This window comes from Trichosurus vulpecula, chromosome 7, assembly GCF_011100635.1.
Source record: "Trichosurus vulpecula isolate mTriVul1 chromosome 7, mTriVul1.pri, whole genome shotgun sequence".
Lineage (NCBI taxonomy): Eukaryota > Metazoa > Chordata > Mammalia > Diprotodontia > Phalangeridae > Trichosurus > Trichosurus vulpecula.
In genome coordinates, this window is record NC_050579.1 from 245052576 (window position 1) to 245075423 (window position 22848).

At 43.6% G+C, this 22848-nt stretch overlaps 1 protein-coding gene and 1 pseudogene across 1 annotated transcript; both read left to right on the forward strand.

Annotated features, from left to right (window-relative positions):
- Nucleotides 1–472: 472 nt before the first annotated feature.
- On the forward strand, nt 473–10809 carry LOC118857362 (annotated as a pseudogene).
- An 8882-nt stretch (nt 10810–19691) lies between these two features.
- Nucleotides 19692–20201, forward strand: LOC118858151 (60S acidic ribosomal protein P1-like). Its single transcript, XM_036768610.1, has one exon. The coding sequence runs from the start codon at nt 19809–19811 to the stop codon at nt 20154–20156; it is 348 nt and encodes a 115-aa protein (XP_036624505.1). The 5' UTR covers nt 19692–19808; the 3' UTR covers nt 20157–20201.
- Nucleotides 20202–22848: the final 2647 nt, after the last annotated feature.

Consider the following 22848-nt stretch of genomic DNA (forward strand, 5'->3'; position numbering starts at 1 on the left):
TTTCCATCTTCCTCGCTCAAGGAAAGTCCTTCCTAACCTTTACTCTGCATAGTCCTTTCCTGTAAGCTAGAGAGCAATAACATCACCGCTTCACTCCATCCTTTCCCCCCTCCCAAGTTAGGGGTGATGGCCTTGGACACGAGGAGAAGGGAGGGTGTCCCACATCTAATTTGTACTTGCTTATCATGTTAACATTGGCTCTATTTGTTTGGGTCCGAGAGGCTCTGGGTACTTAATTGCAGATTAAGCAGCCAAGCTCTGGATAAGAAGCTCAGACCCCTTTGGCTCTTGACCTGCCATTTATGCCAACTGATTATTCTGTTTACTGAGGCTGGCAGTGGGAAGTGGGGAGGAGGGGAGATGCCCCAGTCTGGGTGTATATATAGGAGAGGCCCCAATGGTTCTCTTCAGCTCAGCTCAGACCTCAGGAGGTGATATCTGTAGGAGGTGCTTGAAGAAGAAAGCAATCATGATGAAGTTGCTGCTTATTGCCCTTGTCTGCCTCCATTTTTCAGAGGCAGACAAGGTTATCAAGTAAGTCCTGAGTGTGGTAGGGGAGGTGGTTGGAGGAAACTGATGGCAGGGAACAGGGCACAGGAGAGAGAAGGGAGAAGGAAGCACAGCTTCCTGGGAAGGGCCCTGAACTGGGAGTCAGAATGGCTGGGCTGGAATCCTGGCTGTGCTGCTCATTACCTATAGGATAATGTGCAGGTCAATTAACCTCTTTCCATATAATAATGATAATGGTTAGCGTTTGTATAGCGCCTGATGGTTCAGAAAATGTTTACAATATTTGTAAAGTGTTTAGCATGGTGCCTGGCACCTAGTGTGCACCATATAAATGCTTATTCCTATCCTCCCCCCCCCCACACCCAAAAGATTTTACATGTTACCTCATTTGATCCTCATACCAACTCTGGGAAATAGGTATTATTATTATTATCCCCATTTTACAGATTAGGAAAACTGAGGCACAGAGAAGTTAAGTGAGTTTTTCAAGGTCCCATAGCTAGTAAGCATCTCAAGTAACATTTGAATTCAGATCTTCCTGACTACCTGTTTTTCCTCTCTATCCACTGAACCAGCTACCTGCTCTCTTAGCTATAAAATGAGTTAGATGAGACTCAAGAGTTATTTTGGGAAAGATATAAAAGCCTTGACTTTGCAGTTGGAGCACCTGCATTCAGATCCTGGATCTGTCACTTATAACCTAGGTGCCTTTGGGCATATCTCTTAAACTCTCTGGATGTGAGTTTTCTGATGGGCAAAATGAGGGGGTTGAGCTAGAGGACCTCTGAATTCCCTAGAACCTTCAGGTCTATGAGTCTATAATCTGAGGAAAGGGGGAGGAGGACCAGCAAAGGGAAGTCATTGTGTGATCATCAAGGACTTTTGTAGCACCAAGACTTCTGAAAGGCAAAGAAGGATCCCAAAGAAATTGGGCTATGGGGGAAATGGCCATAGGTAGAGGATTGACTCAATGCCTCTAGGCTCATCCCTTCCATTTCCAATGTCCATGACAATTCAATTAAAATTAACCAGCATTTATTAAGCATTTACTGTGCATAAAATAGGCATGAGAAATCTTTTTAAAATGAAATGTTTCCTGAAGAAACTTCTATTCTATGCGGAGGGAAGGATGTGCTAGTGCGAGGAAACAAGCATTAATTAAGCACCTACTATGTGCTAGGTAGTGTTGTGATATAGGGGTCTTGGGAACCCTGAAATGGGCAAAGGGTACAGGTCTGCCTGGATAGAATGTGACCACTCAAGCCTTCTTTCAGTCCGAGTAGTTTATTAAAACCCTGGTTGAGGTGGGAGAGATTCCTAGTGAGTCTGTGCATTTGGTAGAGATAAGACTGACTTTTTTTACAGGGAGAAAGATTGTGGGAAGAGTAGCAAGCTGGGGATAGACTTGATGGACACCTTTTGCTCCTCTCATGTCTTCCCAGAGTCTTTTCCTTCAGTAACCTAAAGTGGGGTTGGCTTCTACCATCTTCTCTCATGAAGGTGGAAGTCAGAAGCACCTGAAGCAATTCAGTCCTTGAAGAGTCCTCCTAAAGAAGCCTGGTGCTCCAAGGGTCCCAAATGGGACTGGCCCTGGAGAGTCCCAAAGAGGACCTGACCAAGGGGACTCTTGCTTGGAGAGTCCGAAAAAGGACTGGCAAAGATTGGAGCTCTCTTACCACTTGCCGACTCCACCCTGCTCCCTCACTCAGGGCAGGGCATTCATCTCCACCAATAAGAAGGGAGCCCTCAACCTGTGGGCTTGGGGCAGGGATTACATCACTATTCCCATTTTGCAGCTGAGTTAATTGAAGCATACAGAGCTGAAGGGGTTTGCCCAAGGTCACACAGCCAGTGTCAGAAGCAGATTTGAACTCAGCTCTTGAGCTCTTTCCACTATGTCATGTCCACTATATCCTGGGGGATAGAACCCATACAGAGAAAAAAGTATAAAAAAGAAAATGTATAGAAAGTAAGAGGACACTAGGTGGCACTGCAGGCGAACTCATCTTCATGAGTTCAAACTTGGCCTCATACTTACTGGCTCTGTGACCCTAATCAAGTCATTTACCATGTTTGCCTCAGTTTCCTTATATGTAAAATAAGTTGGAGAAGGAAATGGCAAACCATGTTAGTTTGTTTGCCAAGAAAATGCTAAATGGGGTCACAGAGAGTGAAACATGACTGAAAAGACTGAACGATGACATAAAAGTCAACATAAAGGAACTTCTGAGTAAGAAAGAGGGTACTACCAGCTGGAAGCCATCTTGGAAGGTCTTCTATAAAAAATGGTAGCTGAAGTGAGAAGGGTAAGATCTCATTGCTGAAAAGCTGGGTCTGAAATATACCAGGTTATAGAGACATAGCCAAAGGTAGTAGGGAGTTATGCCTCCTGTCTTTTTTTTGACCCTGGTCTGTGGAGCCTTTGCTCTAGAATGTGGGTGGGGTTGGTTGAGTCAGGGAGGAGGTGAGTTCTGGGACAGTTGCACTGATAACACCTCCTACTGCCCCCTCCCAGGGTCCCTCTGAAGAGGTTCAAGTCCATGAGGCAGGTGATGAAGGAGAAAGGTGTGCTGCATGACTTCTTGAAGAACCACAAACTGGACCCTTCCACCAAGTACTTCAACAAGCTTGCTGTTGCTGATGAGCCCCTCACCAATTATATGGATGTGAGTGAGCATCTTCTCTCTTTCTTCAAGCTGGAGGCTAACTCCCTGCTCTCCTGGGGTCCCTGGGATCTACAGCTCAGGGTGTGCTGGTCAGCTATGATAAGCATCTCCTGGGGGGAGGGTCCTGGATGACAGCAAAAAGGATACATGCTGTCCACCCTCAGGAAACTCCCAGTCTGACAAAGAGGGACAAAGTCCTTGCCTGGAAGGACCTTCTACTTTAATGGGGGCAACCATGTTGAGACGCAAAATGGGCTCTGCCATAGTCTTACATTGGCAGGTGACACAAAGGTAGATGGGGATAACTAAGGAACAGGTTGGATGACAGTTTCAGGAGCCAGAGATCTTGGCCAAATCAAATATGATGAAACTGAGTAGGGAGAAATGTAAAGTCTTAGACTTGAGTTAAAAAAATTCAACCAATCATTAAAGGTATCTAAAAGTGCCTTCTGAGTTAATCAGGTTTCCCTTCCCCAGAGTTGTTAAAACCAAGACTAGATGACCATGTGTCAGGTGCTTTCCAGAAAGCACTTTTCAGCTATAGGTTGGACTGGATCACCTCTGCAGGCCCCTTCATCCTTGAGTTGCTGTGATTCTGTGACTGAGGACTGAAGAAAAAGGCAGGTTTAAAGGACAGAATGCAGTTGTGCTTACAGCCCAGGCTTGCTAGATGCTGCTAGACCTTAGATGGGCAGGGGATGATGTGAGCGTACAGGACAATTAGTATTTCTTTTTTTCTTTTTTGGAGGGGTGAAGGGAGGGCAATTAGGGTTAAGTGACTTGCCCAAGGTCACACAGCTAGTAAATGTGTCAAGTGTCTGAGGCTGGATTTGAGCTCAGGTCCTCCTGACTCCAGGGCCCGTGTGCGCTACTCACTGCACCACCTAGCTTCCCAGACAATTAGCATTTCTTAAGCAATGACTATGCGCCAAGCACAGGACAGGTCTCTGCACTATGTTGACTCAATCTTCCTCCTTAGGTATCCTACTATGGGGAGATCAGCATCGGGACCCCAGCCCAGAAATTCCAGGTCCTCTTTGACACTGGCTCCTCCAACCTGTGGGTGGACTCCGTCTATTGCCAGAGCGAGGCCTGCAGTGAGTAGCCCAGGCTGGGGGAGGAAAGAAAGGAGAAAAGTTGTCAATTGCAGAAAACATGGCACCTACCTCATAGGAGGCAAGGAAGGCCTGCTGGGTGAACTGGAGGGTCGGAATGGACTAGCCATTTTTTCAGAGTCACATAGCATACCCAAAGAAGATCTGAGAAGAATCACGTTTATCTCGTTCTGTTCCACTTCAAACTACGTATTTTTATGACGTATAAGATTTGGTCCTGGCTCTGCCATCTTCCTAGGTAGAGAGAACATCCATAGACCTGCTCTGGCTCTGGTGAATATCCTTGGGTTTGGGTCACTGTAGACCTGGTTATCAGGCAGAAAGAGGAAGGTGGAGAAAAACTAGTTCAGAGGGAACGGAAGACGTGGTCAGGCATGATGGCAGCTGAGAAGGGATAGAGAAGATAAATAGGAGGAAGCTGCTGCCCCCCATAAGGGGAGGTGGCTGTGAATCAAACCTTAGATTGGCCAGGTTCCCAAGGTTTCTGTATAGATCTTGGAAAGCCTGTATTCAAATCCTGCTTCTGCTCCTTTCTGACTATTTGACCACCAGCAGGTTGTTGTTACTGCCCCAAAGCAACTCTTTGAGACTCTCAGTCAGGAGATCAATTAGGTGCATTAAGTGCCTACTATGTGCTAGGCACTTTGCTAAGTGCTACATTTATAAGACTGTAGGTTTCTGGTAATTTCCACACTGTGAGAGTGACACACCCACAGATTCACAGGTGTGGAAGCCAGTCCCCCAAAGAGAAAATGTCATTAGGTGTCAGATCGTGAGGTACCAACAGTAGGTGCTGGAGGAGTTTGATGGAGGGGTTGCTCCCCATGGACTAGAAGAGCTCAGGGAAGACTTCATGTGGAATCAACACTTGAAGAATGGCCAGGGTTAAGATCCTGGGAGTTAGAGGTGGGGGATGCCTTAGAGGTTAAATGGCAAAGAGAAGAAAGGGCACTTTTCCAGGCTAAAGAGAATTCCACTTCGAAAAGAACAGATATGAAAGGCAAAAATCTGTGGCAATCTTCCTTAAATCCCAAACCCTGAGGGACCTGCCTCTTGCCTCCCCTCCCTGTCCAAGTCTGAGGGTTGGAGGTGGTAGGACCATCAGAGACAGTGGTAATATGAATAATGAGCTACATGATATCAGATGTTAATGGCTAACACACTTATAGCCATTACCTAAGATAAGGAGAACAGATACTGTTATCGCCAATTTACAGATTAGGAATGTGAGACTTTAAAGGGTGGTATGACTTTCCCGGGGGCATGTGGCTAATAAATAGCAGGGGTGACACTTGAACCCAGATCTTCTGACTCCAACAATATCTTTTCCATTGCACTACAGTGCAGAGAAGTGGGAAATAGAGTGATGAGATCCAGAGTCATTGGCATGTACTGACATCCTCTTTTTGTCTGACCAGCCACCCATACCCAGTTCGACCCCAGTGACTCTTCCACCTTCTCCAGCAGTGACCAGTCCTTCTCTATTGAGTATGGATCAGGGAGCCTTACTGGAGTCTTTGGCTATGACACTGTGACAGTGAGTGGTTATGGGGGGATGTGGTACAGGGGAGTGCATGAGTGGACACCCAGTGGCAGGGACACCGCTCCAGCTATGAGGCTTGGAAACCTGGGAGCAGGGACATGTGGGAGTCCAGCTGCCGGAGGCAGCAAGCTGAGCTCTAAGGTTCTCTTCAAGTTTGTTGAGAGACTGGCCATAGATGGGAGGAAGCTGTGCCTCCCTGGTTTTTCCTCCTCTTCCTTCTGCAGTGAACTTAGTCTGGCTTCAGGAGCCTTAAGGGGCATAAGGCATGTGGGGAGGAGGATCAAAGCTATGTATCATGCTGCCCCCTTGCAGAGAAGGTCCCAGGTCCCCATAGATATCCTTCCTTCTCTAACCCCTCGCCACCACAAGAGCTACATCAGGACAGAGAATGGCTGGGTCCTGACCCCCTCCTCACTTGCCTCATTAAGGTAGGGAGACTAAGCTCATCTGAAGGCCCGGGAAAAAAGCTGTTGTCCCCATGGCCTTCTTCTGAGCCAGCCATTCCTGATGGAATTCTCTCCCACCCCCACAGATCGAGAGCATCTCTATCACCAACCAGGAGTTTGGCCTGAGTGAGACTGAACCTGGCAGCACCTTTGTGTATGCCAATTTTGATGGGATCCTGGGCCTGGCCTATCCTTCCATCAGCGCTGGTGGAGCTACCACTGTCATGGAGGGCCTCCTGGACGAGGACCTGATCAGTGACCCTGTCTTTGCCTTCTACCTTAGTGGGTAGGTGACTTGGCTCACTGCTTCCTCTGCTTCATCAACCACCTCCTGATTCTATCTGGTCTCCTCCTCCTAGGGGGTGAAATTCTGTATGGCAGAGCTTCTTAACCTGGGCTTTATGAATACACACACACACACACACACACATACACACACACACATAATATACATATACACATACATATGTACATAGGAAGCTGTTTTTCAGTATAATCAGTTTTTTTCATAATCTTATGAATTTCATTTTATGCATTTAGAAATATGCTTCTGTGATAGGAGTCACGGGCTTCACTAGACCTCCAAAGGGGTCTGTGACACACACTGAAAAAATGTTAAGGACCCATCCTCTGTGGCTCTTTCCTTTCTTCTCCCCTCCCAAAAGGGAAATTGATAAATTCATTTGTATTTATTGAACATCTGCCATGAAGGTGGGATGGGGATGGGGAGTGGATGTAGGGAAGCTGCATAGGTAGTCTCTGCCCTCCTAGGGCATTACTAGGGATAAGCTGATGAGGAGGGGGTAGTTCCTGCATCAATCTGATAAGCTTAGGCAGTTGAGGGGGACAGTGAGGAGACTGACCTTGTTGGCAAATCGGGAAACAGTGGGACATGAGTTGGATGGGGAGGTTGGGGGAGCTCTGGAAGGCCAGGCAGAGATGTACAATCACAGTTCTTCCCCTTTTCCCAGTCTATATTCACAGCCTCTGAGGAATATAGAGCCAGGAGAGACTATAGAGAGCATAGTCCTTATCAGCAGTTTAGTACTGGAAAGGATCTTGGAAGTTGTCTAATCCAACCTCCTGTTAATGATAAAGCACCTGGATAGGGAAAGAGAAGGGACCTGTGATTTCATTGGCATAGGGATTCCCAGGTATGAAACTCTCTACCAATGAAACTTATTTTTGTGGTTCAATCATGTCTGATACTTTGTGATCCCATTTGGGGTTTTCCTGGCAAAGATACTGGCGTGGCTTGCAATTTCCTTCTACAGCTCATTTTAAAGATGAAGAAACTGAGACAGACAGGGTAAACTGACCTGCTCAGGGGCACACAGCTAGTAAGTGTCTGAGGCCAGATTTGAACTCAGGAAGATGAGTCTTCCTGACACCAAGCCCAGCATTCATCCTCCTAGCTACCTTGATGCAATTTATAGCCTTGGGAATTTCAGTGAGAAGTTAAGTGACTTGTTTAACCTTCACACAACCATTCCAGTCAGAGGTGGGACTAGAATTCCAGCTTCCTGGCCCTTGGAGACCACCTCTCTATCCACTCAACCATGCTACTCCTCCAAAGATTCAGAGCCCAAGAAATGTATCTTCCTACTGTCCAAGGATGAGCTCACAGGTCTCAGCTCCAAAGCTCACTGACCACTTGACCCTTGTTGCTAGCAGGACCTTGGCCTGCCTGTTTCTCCTTGATGTGGGAAGCAGAGCGGTGGGGGATGGGTTGCTGGTGGGTAATCAGGGTCTGTGGGCTGAGTAAGAACAATTGAGGGAGGAAATAGGGAGGGAGAAGGACCCTTTCTCCCTTGCCTGTCCCTGCCTATTTCCCAAAGCTGATATTTTCCTTGTGTCCTCAGGGATGAGAATTCTGACAATGGCGGTACACTCACTTTGGGAGGAGTGGACAGCAGCCTGTACACTGGAGACATCCACTGGGCCCCTGTCACTGAGGAAGAATACTGGCAGATTGCCATTAGTGGGTATGTGAGGTGTGGTGGGGAGAGGGGGAGAGGGACTCAGAATGGATATATTAAAGATTATTCCTTCAGTGTGGAAAAATGGGGGCTTAGAGAGGAGAGATCTAAAGTCTAGGGAGAAAATTCATGGCTCTCATGGGTTGATATACTGAGTTTTATATAAAATAGATTTTACAAAGAAAGGATGAGATCAAGTCTAGAGGAACCAACTTGATAATGGTTCCATAAATAAGAAAATTGAGTGAAGAGAATGCGACCCATGCCCCTAATTCTGAAGGGGATTGAAGTCTGAAAGCTTCCATTCTCCCAAATCCTGGCTCAAGGTGGAGGGGGGAACACTAGCAGATTCAGAAGCTTTGGCTTGGGGACCACCAAGATGACCCAGGCTGGGAGTTCCTCAACCTGGGTATTCTCTGAAATGAGAGGAGTGGTATTTTGTCAGCAAAGGACAAATTGAGGCTGATGTGGGAGAGAGATCCTTGAATGCAAGCAAGGGGAGGGAAGGCACATGACCAAGAGTTGTCTCTCATCAGTGGCTGTCATCCTTCAGGTTCTCCATTGGTGGTGAGTCTACTGGCTGGTGTTCTGAAGGTTGCCAAGCTATTGTGGACACAGGCACTTCACTCCTCAGTGTTCCCGAGGATCTCTTCTCTGAGCTGATAGAGTACATTGGAGCCGAGTATGATGAAGATGGAATTGTAAGGGATGCTCTCTAAGTCTCAGTTTCTTCATCTCCAAAATGGGGATAATTATACTTGGATTCAGTATTTCACTGGGTGACTGGGAGGAAAGCACTCTGTGAACCTTAAAGTGCTAAGTATATATGAGCTGTTATCATCATTATTGGCTCCCTTAAAATCTCTGCACCCTGACCCCTGTCTCCATTTCTGAGGATTACATTCAGAGTTAGGAGACTCTTGTTTGGGGTATGGTTTGATCAATGCTCTGGGGCAGGACTGGGATAGAGAGGGTGAATCATGGGAGGTAGAAGCTAGGCCAGGAAGTCTCTATCCTGAACATATTCTAGAAGCCCCAGGGATTCATGATAGGGTGGAGCTCCTGAGTACCTGCCCCCACAGACATATCTTTCTTCCTGTGTCTCTCTCCTCCAGTACTTGGTCAGTTGCAGCAATACCCAGAGCATGCCTACCCTCACCTTCACCATCAATGGTGCAGATTTCTCCCTTTCTCCCTCTGCCTACCTCCTTCCGGTGAGTCCCCTTCATTTCCTTACCTAGGCATTCTTGCCTTCTCAGGGGTGGTCCTTGTGAGCAGAGAGGGTAAAGGAGGGAAGAACTACTCTCCGTCTTGGGAGGGAGGTAAAAAATTGAGCTGTAAGCTGGAGGAGGGACCAGATCACACCCTCAGAAATGCCTTGCTCCCTGCCCTCCAGACTCCTTGGGATGGAAAGGTTGAAAGAGCACAGGGTTAGGGAACTGGGGGAAACAGATGACATAGCTATGACATAGCTCTTCTGGGATGTAATGTGATAGAATCTTAGACTCTCAGTACTGGAAGGGGCATCAGTCATAATCTGATCCATCTCCCACACAAAAGAGTCATCTCTGCTACAGCCTCTCCATGAGGTAGCCATCAACATCAACTTGGATACTCTGAGATGGGGAACTCGGTGTCTCATGGGGCAGCCTGTTTCATTGTGCAGATCCTAGACTTGGGACCAAGAACAGAGAGAGATGGTTAGAGACCAATACTTAGTCCTTTCTAGTTACTGGGCTGGTGTTTCCTCTGGTCAACTTCACTGACTTGGCTTCCATAACACATTTGGGAAATTCTCTTGGAGGACTGTAGGGGCACAGAGCAAAGGTTGATAGGTAGATAAGTAGGGAGATAGATAGATGATAAACAGAGCATCTGTTAAATGCTTACTACATGCCAGGCACTGTGCTAAGAAGTTCAATGTGGCTCATGTGATATGCGAATCAATTAGACTATATCAAACATTAGATGATGTACTTGGCATGGTCCTAGGCACAGCGTGTATGCTGTGTGTGCCGGGGTGGGGGTGGGGGTTATCGAGAGATAGAAAACATCATCTCAGCTCTTTGGGATTTTCCAACACAAGTGAAAAATAGGTTAAACAAAGAGAAACAATGGTGCCAAGCAGTGAGTGTTCATTCCCTGCCCCTACCTTCCCATCTCCTCAGTGGCAAGATTAATCCATGGAAGGGACAGGTCCCTATGAGTTGGGGTGGTCACTGAAGGTTTTCTAGACAAAATTTAGAAGGATTCCTGCCCAGAGAAAGAAGCTGAAGCCTACGGCACATATCTCCTGCTCAATGAGTCCCACTTTCAGAGAGTCAAAGCCAGCTTCCTAGAGGAAGTGGGTCTTCACAGGTCGATGGACTCATCTTCTCTTCTTCTCATTTCCAGAGCGACAGCGACTACTGTGAGGTGGGCATCATGTCCGTTTCCCTGACTTCTGAGAGTGGCGAGGCCCTCTGGATCCTTGGAGATGTTTTCCTCAGGAAGGTCTACTCTGTGTTTGACCTGGGCAACAATAGGGTGGGCTTTGCCAGCCTATCCTAAGCTCCAATTCCAACCTATTTTTATCTCCCTGGCTTTGGGATTGTCCTCAGCTCTTCTTGTCTTCTTCCCTCCCTTTCTGTCTCTCCCAATGGATTCTGGTTCTTCACTGTGGGGCCTGAGTATCTATCAATAAAAATCATTCTAACCCTTCATTCATTTGCCCATTCTTTCAACATGTATCAAGCCTTTACTGCATGGTAACCCATGCACTAGGTGTTGGTGCTGGTACCTCCAGAGGTTAGCTATGGTATGATCCCAGCTCTTACTGAGCTTACAGTCTTGTAGAAGATAGAAATACTAACACTGGTAACCACACGATAAATCCATTGGAGAAACTTCAGAGAAACTATTATATGAAGGCTGAAGTGGGGTGGGAGGGAAGGCAATTTCTGATCAGTGTCTTCCAAATTCTGTCTTCCAAATGTTTTATGGGGTTGGAAGAGCTGGGATGTTGGGGAAGGAAAGAAGCTTCAGGAGTTGGATTGGTGTTGGGTACATTCTGTTGTAGAGTTTGGTTTTAGCACCAAGTGTCAAATTGGGGTTGCTTTATCCTGAGCAGCTCCGTTTACCCATCACGCTCTACTCTTTCTGCAAGCCCAGTGTTTGTTCTGGAATGTCTATCAATCAATCAATTTACGAGAATTTATTGAACACCCATTCTATGTGCCAGGCCCTGGGTCTTCTCAAATTGTACTTTTATTGATCACTCCTAGGCCCCACAGTGCTATATGCCACACTGCCTCCTTAATTCCTTCTAGGACCACTGTGTACTCTGCTCCATTGGGCAAGCTTCATCCCCAAACTAACTCTTTTATCTTCCCACAATCTAATCTCTGCCTCATCCCCTCCAATTTAGAATGTGTCCATCCTTTTTAAATAATCCAATTCCCTCTCATCCCAACTATAGTGACCATGTCTCTCTTATTTGTTTGGAAGACTCTCAAGGGCAGAGACTGTCCATACAACTGGGAGGTCTCCATGGACAGGGACTAAGTCACTGAGTCTATTCTATTTGATCAGGAGGTCTCCAAGAGTAGGAATCAGATGTGTGTCTTCTTACTTCTCCCTTGTTCCTAGGGAAAGGTTTTGCCCCCAGTAACCAAAACTCTTAGTCTAAGAATCATAACAGGGATGATGATCAGGCAATGCTATAACTTCCCAACCCCACCCCAAGGCTCTGGGCCCCTAAGAACTGAATTCTATCTTAGCGACTTGACCCAAAGGGTTACAATTTCTATTTTTTTGGATAATTGTGCTCTGACCCCCGAGCAAAATTCTGGAGAAGTTATTTTTCCTTTTTTAGATTTTTAAAACATAACTTTATTCTTACCTACCAAGTGTTCTTAACATTTTCTGGACTGTAGAGCCTTCAGGCAGTCTGGGGAAACCTATGGACCGCTTTTCAGAATACCAGTTTTAAATGTACAAAGTAAAATCCATAGTACTAGCAAGGAAGCCAATGGTATTGAAATATAGTCACCCAATTTAAAACAATTCTCAGACCCCAGGTTAAGAACTCACAATGGAAAAGGAATGAATATCAGAGTGATAAAAAAAACATTGTCACTGAACTTTGTGACTGGTCTGCAGCAATCTTAGATTTGAAAATCAAAGGGTAAATAATTGTATCCCAAGCAGGTAAATCATGTGGTCCAAAGCATTAATTATATATTTGAAACTGCTTGTGGTTGTTGTTTGTCCTTTCTTGAAGAGGACCAATGGTATCCTGGGGGTTGTCTTGACTTGTTGGTGAATTGGATTTAAGTGAGGCAGAGTTGCCCAAAGTCTTCAGCCTCACTGTTTTCCTAAGTCAGTACCAGGTCAAAAGTCAAGATGACTGGTGATGGGCCAGGAGGCAGTGGATGATGTTGGCCAAGCTCTAAGTGCTGCACAGTGCCTTCTTCAGCCTCCTTCATGGCCTTAAGAATAAATTGTTCTCATCCACCATTCCATGAGGGGATGTCTTTACATACTTGGGGTAAACATCCCCCTTACTTACCCACAGGTTCAAGGCCGGCCTGTCAGTTATCCTCAACCTGGTTTAGCCTGTCTGTCCAGATGGTTTACCAGGCTATAGCTGCTGCTCACACCACAACTTCTTGGAGTCACATGTGAGAGTTGAATGAAAGGTAGACACCAAAGATGGATAGGGCTCAGCAAGCCCTTCGACCACAGGTGCTAGTGCTTTTGGAATATATGCCCCCTTTTATAACCATATTTGAACTACTGCTTTCACTCTGAAGGCCATTCACTTCCTGGGACATCCCAAAGATCTTTTCTGCTCAGGTACAGAATAGAGGGGAGCTCTCTACACCACTGCTATCACAAGACAGTTCCCTATAAAGCTAAATCTCTGGCTCTGGCCTTCAGCTTCATTTTCTCATAGGCCCTCACTTTCATCCCAGGTGTCTGAGCAGTCAGACTGTCCTGTCACTGCTGGATCCATGACAACCTCTGGAAGTGCTACCAGAGAGCAGGCATGACAACTGACTCCAAATTAGGGTTTCCAATATATTTATTTTTGCAGCCAAAGGAAGGGCTTCTCAGAGGTGTAGTCACTTTTAGATGAAAGGTGATAGTAGTATAGATTGTCTTCTTATGGAAGACAAAGGATTTGGGCTTTTCTGTATTTAATAGCCACTTTGTTACCACACAATATAATAGGGATGTTTCCATATACTCATATCAGATGTAGATGCCAGTTAAGTCCATTCTCATCAGTATATTATGCATTCTAATGGCCCCCTGAGCTTGGGTGGAATGACCATCTCTTAGGCCAGGGCTGTCTAAAATGGGACCCTGCAGTGAGATTTATGTGGCTGGCCTACAATCATAGAAATGTACATAAATGCTTTAGTAAACGAAGCTGAGCTACTGCAGAGTTCTCACTAAAATGGTAAATCAAAATATATTGTCTATTGTTTCAATAAAAAGCTAAGGTTGGACAGCCCTGTCTTAGGCTATCAGATTTCCAGTGGCGAGCTGTATCCCATATCTTAAATTTAGTGTGACCTCTGATCACCTGGAACAGGAAAATTTGGACATTAATGATCAAGGTGACTACACAATTCTTCCCCAATTTACCAATCAAATGCTGTTTTATAAATGTAGTTTCTTTTTTGCAGTATCTCCATCACAAGTAATACAAATTTGAAACAAATTTTTGGTTCTTCTAGGGTGGTCATACTGATTGCTTTTCCAGAAGGGCTCCATCTTTCCCTGATGGAACAATGGAACAATTTTAAAAATGAAATCAAGTCAACAAGAATTTACCAAGCCCTTACTATATGCCAGGCATGAGCTAAGGCAGTACTTTTGTTATGCTCTCCCTCAAAGTGGGAAACAGGCTTCCCAACTCTAACCCAGTCACTCAGTATACTGTACGGTTTTTGGTTGTGGGAAAGCCCTTTATTCTACCCAACACAGAAATGATATAATATGCAAAGGATGTGCAGGATCCCATGAACAAATACAGAGACATAAAAGATACACATAGTTGATTATACTCATTAGGTTGAAACTGAAGGTGAAGGTCCTTTGTGGGGCTGCTGAAGAAATCTTTCTCACTCTCCTTGGTCTGCGGAAGTTAAGCAACTCCCAGCAATATCGTAGAATACCAGTAAGATCCTCATATCCCACCCTAACATGGTACGGATTAGATCCTCCAAATGCAAGACAATCTTCTTCCTTCTCTAAATCACAAGCTGTTGAGGAGATCTCCCTCTGCTAAGCCAGTGCCTGAACTTCAAACTCAGGGATTTGCAATCTCAGGATTACCCAGGAGGTAACTCCAAGACTGCAAAGTGAAGTCTAAGGATCACTTAGACTTAGAAAAGCAGAGAACACAGGTCTAAAATGATAGCCATGAATTAGAGATAAAGCACAATGGAAGAAAGGAAAAAAGGATGGACCATCCCACCATTTTCTCTTATAGACCACATAGGGGACAACTCTTCCTGAATAGCTCACCTCAACCAATAAATCATCACAAAGCTGCCCCAGACACTAAGGACCAATCAAAGAACTTCCCTGGTCCTCTCAGGAAGGGGAGAGGCCATGTACTTTGGTCTCTCATTTCCTACTCCTCCTTCCTTTGTACCCTCCCTGCCTTCTTTGTAGAGATGGGTTTAGAACATTGCATGTATGATAGCTGGGAGACATAGCAGCCTGCAGTTAGGAAGACTTGAATTCAAATCTAGCCTCAGATATTTACTAGCTGTGTAAACATGGGCACATCACATAATCTCTGTCCACCTCAGTTTCCTCATTTGTAAAATAGCCCCTACATTCCAGGGTTGTTCTGAGGATCAAATAACATAATAATTGTTAAGTGGTTAGCATGGGAAAAAGTATCTACATGTGAAAAAAAATATTTATAGCAACCTTTTTTGTTGGGGCAAAATATTGGAAATTGAGGAGATGACCATCAGTCAGGGAATGGCTGAACAAGCTGTGGTATATGCATGTAATGGAATACTATTGTGCAATAAAAAATGATGAACAGGGAGATTTCAGAAAAACCTGGAAGGATTTGTATAAACTGATGCAAAGTGAAATGAGCAGAACCAGGAGAACTTTGTATACAGTATCAGCAACATTGTGTGATGATCACCTATGAATGACTCAGATCTTCTCAGTAATGTAATGATCCAAGACAAGTACAAAAGACTCAGGAAGGAAAAAGCCATTCATATCTAGACAAAGAACTGGTGGAATCTGAATGCAGATTGAAGCATACAGTTTTCATTTAATTTATTCTTTTTTGTTGTTTTTTTTCTTTTGATCTATGTCTTCTTTCACCACTATAACTAATATGGAAGTAGGTTTTACATGATAGCACAAATATAACCTATATCTGGTTGCCTACCGTTTCCAGAAGAGGGGAGGGTGGAAGAAAAATTTGGAACTTAAAATTTTGTAAAAATAAATGCTAAAAATTGTCTTGACATGTCATTGGGAAAAAATAAAATACTATTAAAAATATGGTGAAAAGATTGCATAGTCCTTGCTCGCAAAGAGCTCTCATTTTAATTCGAGCAAACAACACTAATAGAAGAGTTCAGCTGCAGGACAGACATCCAGTGGTCCTTAGCAGGGCCAATGACAAGTCCCAGGATTATTTTGCATATAGCTAGTTGCTCAGAGCTAGGGATTAATCTCTTGTCCCCAAGTACTTTGTCCACCATGATGCCTCTCTCCCACAACCTTATACTTCATTTTACATTTACCAAACAACTCATTTGTATGTCTTCTTTTGGATTTAAAATGAGCCTCTGAGAGAGGAAATTAAAACATTTTGTCCCCATTTTGAGGCTCAGAAATTGTGACAACATGAGAAAATAGTGTTCTTCTCATTTCACAATTGAGATAACTGAGTCTCAGGGGCAATAAATGACTTTCCTGTGGTCTCACAATGGAAGACTTAAATACAGGTCATCTGACCTCTAATACATAGACAATCACTGTGCAATAACCTCCTACAATTCTCCCCAAAGTACCCAGGAAGGGTCATTTCTTACAGCCATCCTGTTTAAGTCTGTTTCTTTGTTTATCCTGATTGCCAGGCTTAGCCCAGAATTACATGAGAGTAATGCTGGTGGGAACTGTCCAGCAGCACCTCATTTGAGTGAGAATAGAAGGTGGGGCTGGTCTTTATGAGATGGGTAATGAAAGTACGTAGATCATGTCAAAACTCTTGATGGAGCTCAAGTTCTTTCTCTTATTCTGGTGACTAAACCCTTTGTCCTGAACCTCAGCAGAAGGAAAAAAGCCTTCTCACATTTAGCTTGAGCTTTGCTTGGATTGGACTATCAACCCCTACTTCCTGTTGTGACCCAGCTTCCTACTTTGGTTCAACCCCATATTCCAGGTCATTGACTCTAGCTTTGCAGAACCAATCCAATGCTTCTAGATTATTCTTGAAGGGGAACCTTCCATCTGTCATCTTTCAGAGTTTTCAGCCTGTGGGAAGAGTCCAAAGCAAGTGGGCAGGACAGGGAGGAACTGTATACACTTGAACTAAAGTTCCTTTATGATGACTGACCTGAGATTATCAGGGATTTACTGGTGAGGAGGAGGATGGAGAGCAAATGTCCTTCCTAAATTTGTCCTCCCTAAGGCTGTGGTCTCCAAAGGGATCCCCAAGATCATAAGTAAAGTCATGAAAGGATGTCCAAAACTAGAAGAATAAGAATAACACCAGAATAAGAGAAGCTAGAGCCTCATAGAACTACTGCATGTCAGATCTGGAAGGACATCAGAGGCTGTCTAGTCCAATGCTTCCATTTGTCAGAGAAGAAAACAAGACTCGGTGAGATGAGATAATTACCAAAAGTACTTCACAGATGTTCCAGAGAGATCAACAGGGATGTGGTACTCCATAGCACACTCTGAAGAGATACTCAATAGGAGACATGGAGTCATGGATTCTCTTGCTAAACAAACCACAGATGACCAGGACAGAAGATGGTGCTAATGGCACCAGATTCCTATCCCTACATCCTGAGCCTTGGGCTGAGGGGAAACTACTGGTACTAGAGTGACAGAGACCTCTGCTCATAGTCCAAAAAGAGGCTGTGGCTCATTTTTAAGGTATTTGACTGAAGAGTCCTGGAATTTCCAGCTAGGGTATGAAACATTGGGAGAGTATGTTTTGGAGCAAGTACAGGGGATGAAAATGGTTGTTTTTCTTCCTGGGAGTATAAATCATTGTTGGAGAAGCTAGTAATCAGCTTTTCTTGAGGGTTCTGAGTTTGAAGGATTTGGAATCCTAATTCACAAGCCTACATTGATCATAAGAGGCAGTGTAGCATGGGGAGGGGAGTGCTTGCCACATGGTCAGGAGACCTGAGTTTGACTCCTGTCTCAGTAACTTGCTAAGCTGTGGAATGTTGGGAAATCACTTCTCTCTCAAAGTCTCAGTCTCCTCCTCTGTAATATGGGCAAAATAATGGCCTCTTAAGTCCCTTCCAGCTTTCAATCTGTGATCCCATGATCCTATGCCTGTACTGCCCACCTCACAGATGTGCTGTAGAGAAGAGCTTTGGAAACCTTGAATTTCTGTATTCTTTTGAGTTATATTAGCTGGAGGCAGGGTGGTGGAGTGGAGTGAAGGCCAGTCTTGAAGGCAGGAAGGCTTGGGGTCGAGTCTTGCTTCTTACACATACAAATTGTGTGATCACCTCGGGCAAGTCACTTACCTTTTCTGGGGCTCAATTTCTTCATCTAAAATGAGAGAGCTAGACTACGTGGCCTCTGAAGCAGGGAGTGGGGAGAAGGAATTAGACTTAGTGTGTGCCAGACATTGTGCTAAGTGCTTTTTCCAAATGTTATCTCATTTGGATCCTGACCATACCCTTACCAGGAAGTAGGGGTTGATAGAGCAATACAAACAAAGATCAAGCTAAGTGTGAGAAGGCTTTTTTCTTCTGCTGAGGTTCAGGACAAAGGGTTTAGTCACCAGAATAAGAGAAAGAACTTGAGCTCCATCAAGAGTTTTTACATGATCTATGTACTTTCATTACCCATCTCATAAAGACCAGCCCCATCTTCTATTCTCACTCAAATGAGGTGCTGCTGGACAGTTCCCACCAGCATTACTCTCATGTAATTCTGGGCTAAGCCTGGCAATCAGGATAGACAAAGGAACAGACTAAACAGGATGGCTGTAAGAAATGACCCTTCCTGGGTACTTTGGGGAGAATTGTAGGAGGTTATTGCACAGTGATTGTCTATGTACTAGAGGTCAGATGACCTGTATTTAAGTCTTCCATTGTGAGACCACAGGAAAGTCATTTATTGCCCCTGAGACTCAGTTATCCCAATTGTGAAATGAGAAGAACACTATTTTCTCATGTTGTCACAATTTCTGAGTCTCAAAATGGGGACAAAATGTTTTAATTTCCTCTCTCAGAGGCTCATTTTAAATCCAAAAGAAGACATACAAATGAGTTGTTTGGTAAATGTAAAATGAAGTATAAGGTTGTGGGAGAGAGGCATCATGGTGGACAAAGTACTTGGGGACAAGAGATTAATCCCTAGCTGTGAGCAAGCTAGGTATATACAAAATAATTCTGGGACGTGTCATTGGCCCTGCTAAGGACCACTGGATGTCTGTCCTGCAGCTGAACTCTTCTATTAGTGTTGTTTGCTCGAATTAAAATGAGAGCTCTTTGAGAGCAAGGACTATGCAATCTTTTCATCATATTTTAATAGCATTTTATTTTTCCCAATGACATGTCAAGACAATTTTTAGCATTCATTTTTACAAGATTTTAAGTTCCAAATTTTTCTCCTACCCTCCCCTCCTCTCTTCTGGAAATGGCAAATCACTCCAGAGTCTTTGCCAAGAAAACCCCATGGATAGTTGGTTAGCAGGGTTACGAAGAGTCAGACGTGGTGGAACTACTGAACAAAACCAATGTATAGATACATATGTATGTACATGTAGGTGTATACATATGTATAGAATGTGTATATGTGGGTGATATCTATCACAGGTTTGGATATATTATGTATTATTAACAAAATGTTTGTTGAATGTAAATATGTGATCCAGATTCATGATTATACACATATACAAATAAATACAATATGTCTAGTATAGATATATAGATTATATGTAAAACATAATATATGTTGTATGTTATAGTAGTATATTATGTATGCACATATTGTTTAAATATTATGTTGTTTATTTTAAAATTTTATATATACATATTATATATATAACAAATATATTTATTTATAATCTATATTAGAGATATCAAACATGTGGTCCATGAAACCGCAACTCTTCTGGGAGCAGCTTGAACCAGATTAAAATGTAATTGGGAAATATTTAATAAAATACATAAAAACATAAGAAAACATAGATAACTCTTCAGTTGTCTGTAAGGTGCTCGGTTCTTCTTCGGAAGCTAAGGCCGCGTTGGGGTGACCCCTCACTTCAGCAGGCGACTAGCACCACTACAAACAAGTCTCCTCGTCCATCCGCTGAAATGGCCGTCTCCGAGCTCGCTTGCATCTACTCCGCCCTCATCCTTCACGACGATGAGGTTACGGTCATGGAGGATAAAATCAATGCCCTCATTAAAGCAGCAGGTGTAAATGTTGAACCATTCTGGCCTGGATTATTTGCAAAGGCCCTGTCCAATGTAAATATTGCAAGCCTCATCTGCAATGTAGGAGTTGGTGGACCTGCCCCAGCAGCTGGTGGTGCTCCCCCTGCTGGAGGGGTTGCTCCTGCTAGCACAGCTGCCCCAGCTGAGGAGAAGAAGAAAGAGGAAGCAAAAAAGGAAGAATCTGAGGAGTCCGATGATGACATGGGCTTTGGTCTGTTTGACTAGATAATTTTTTGTAACATTAAATAAAAAGCTTGACTCAACTAAAAAAAAAAAAAGAAAACATAGATAATATTACATTTTAAAACTAAGTCAATATGGATCCTTATGCATGGTTTTAATGGCCCCATTTCAATTTGAGCTTAACATCACTTATCTAGATTATATGTAGGTTACTGTTTAAAATCCCAATATATAATCACATATGATTATATAAGATCACGTAATCATATACATGATTGTATATTTATGAGGTCTCTTCGGGTTACCAATGGATAAATTTTTACTACTGAGGTACCTGGCTTAATTTTTAAAATATTTCCTTTTTAAAATTATAGACTTGACAAACACCAGCAAGTATAAACATTTCTATGTATAAAGAACAGAGAAGACTGTATATAAAACCATGAATCTCTGTCATGTACAGCTTGTTTTTTAAAAATATTTGTTAAATTTTTCAGGGTAGTACCAACACTCCTCTGTTTGGTCATTGTACTGATCAAAGTTCTCAAGTTTTTCCGAGCTGTTTCCCTTTACAATATTGTAGTCTTTGTGTAAATTGTTCTGCTCACTGCATTTTGCATCTGTTCCTATAAACCTTCACAGGTTTCTCTAAATCCATCCCTTTCACCATTTCTTTCCACCTAATAACATTCTATTATATCCATATTCCATAATTTGTTTCACCATTCCCAATTGATGGGCATCCACTTTCTCTCCGTTCTTTGTCACAACACAATTAGCTGTTATCAATATTTTTGTACCTTTCTCTCTTGCTTTGATTTCTTTGGCAGCTAGGTATCACAGTGGATAGAGCACTGGGCCTAGAGCCAGGAAGACCTGAGTTCAAATCTGGCTTCAGATACTTACTGGCTATATGACCTGGGGCAAGACACTTAATCCTGTTTGGCCTCAGTTTCTTCATCTGTAAAATGAGCTGGAGAAGGAAATGGCAAACCCCTCCAGTATCTTTGCCAAGAAAACCCCAAATGGGGTCACGAAGAGTTGGACATGACTGAACAGCAACAACAATAACACCTTCCTCCTTGTTTTGTTGTAAAAATCAAATGAGACAATAATATTTGTAAAGCATTTAGTACAGTGCCTAGCACATAGTAGGTGCCATATAAATGCTAGCTATCATTATAAGTATATGACTAATAATGGTACCACTGAGTCAAAAGGTATGCACAGTCCAAATCAGGAGGGATAAAGGTCTAAGTCACTTTCTGGAAGGGTTGTTGTGTTTGTCATTCGTTTTCAAAGAGGACTGTGACATCAGGGAAATGATGACATGATTTGCAGTTGACTTTGATTTGAGTGAGGGAGGGCTGGGCAAGGTCACCAGCCTCACCTGTAAGACTGCTTCACAGCTGCATCAGCGGTATGTTGGAGTGCCTATTCTGCCGCAGTTTTCGCAACAATTGGCACTTCCCTATTTTTGTCATATTTGCCCATTGATGGGTTTGAGGTGGAACCTCAAGGTTGTTTTCATATAAATTTCTCTTATTATTAGCGATTTGGAGCAACTTTTCATGTGACGGTTGGTAGCTTGACTTTTTTCTTTTGAGAACTGTTTATATCCTTTGACCATTTATCTGCTGGGAATATTCTTGTGTGTGTGTGTGTGTGTGTGTGTGTGTGTGTGCGCGTGTGTGTGTGTGCGAGTGTGTGTGTATTCCACACATATCTTGGATCTTTATTGGATAAATTTTCTGCCAAGATTTTTTTCCAGTTCTAATGATAAGCCCACTGCTTTTGTGCAAAATCTTTTTGATTTTTATGTACTTAGAATCACTCATTTTATCTCTTAAAGCCGTTTCTAATCCTCATTTGAACAAGAACTTTCCTCCTATCAATAGTAAAAGATATTTCCTTTCCTTCTTTAATTTATTTTTATGATCTTTCATATCTAGGTCATGCATCCATTTGGGATCTATTGTAGTATATGTTATGAAATATTGATCTAAACCTCATTTGTGCCACTCTCCTTTCCAGCTTTCCTAGAAGTTTTTGAGGAAGTCATTGCTCCAATAGTTGGTGCCCTTGGGTTTATCGAACACTATGCTATGATGAGTCCTAATTTCTTAAAATCTATAAACATTCTTTAAACGATTCATTTCCATAGTCCCTGCTTCCTGTTAGTTGTGCCCTTGTTTCCTTCCTTCTCTCCAGCTCCCATCCTCACTTCCCCGAGAGCCACATCGAAGACAGAGTGATCTACAGTAGAGAACTGAGGCCCAGAGAGGGGAAGAAAATAACCAAAGCTTTCCAGAGGTGGTCACCGAAATCCCTTCCTCCTCATCTAAAAGAGCTGATTCCCTATAGGCCACTGGGCAAATACCAGATTAACCTCTAGAACTGTCATTCTGCCTTCTAATTGGAGTCATGTTTCCTAAATTGTGTTCTGTGTAGTCCTTGACATTGGTGGCTAGAGTTGGGATTAGGATCTGGGTCTTCTGATCCCTGGCCAGGGCTCAGAGCAAAAGAGAGCCACCACATCACTGGTTTGGGAGTCAATTGACATGGCCTACATGGAAAATCCCTGATGGCTTGTTTATGTTCATATCTGGCAGTCTTGTCCCTGGCCTGGGTCCCAATGTCCTGACAAATCTCTCTCTGATTTCCTGGGTTCAAGGGTGAGGGGGAGGGTGTTGGCATGGAGCTATTTTTTCCATTCACTCCATCATCCCTGAGA

Coding starts and splice junctions, on each gene's coding strand:
- LOC118858151 (XM_036768610.1), top strand. CDS start 19,809: ATGGCCGTCTCCGAGCTCGCTTGCATCTACTCCGCCCTCATCCTTCAC.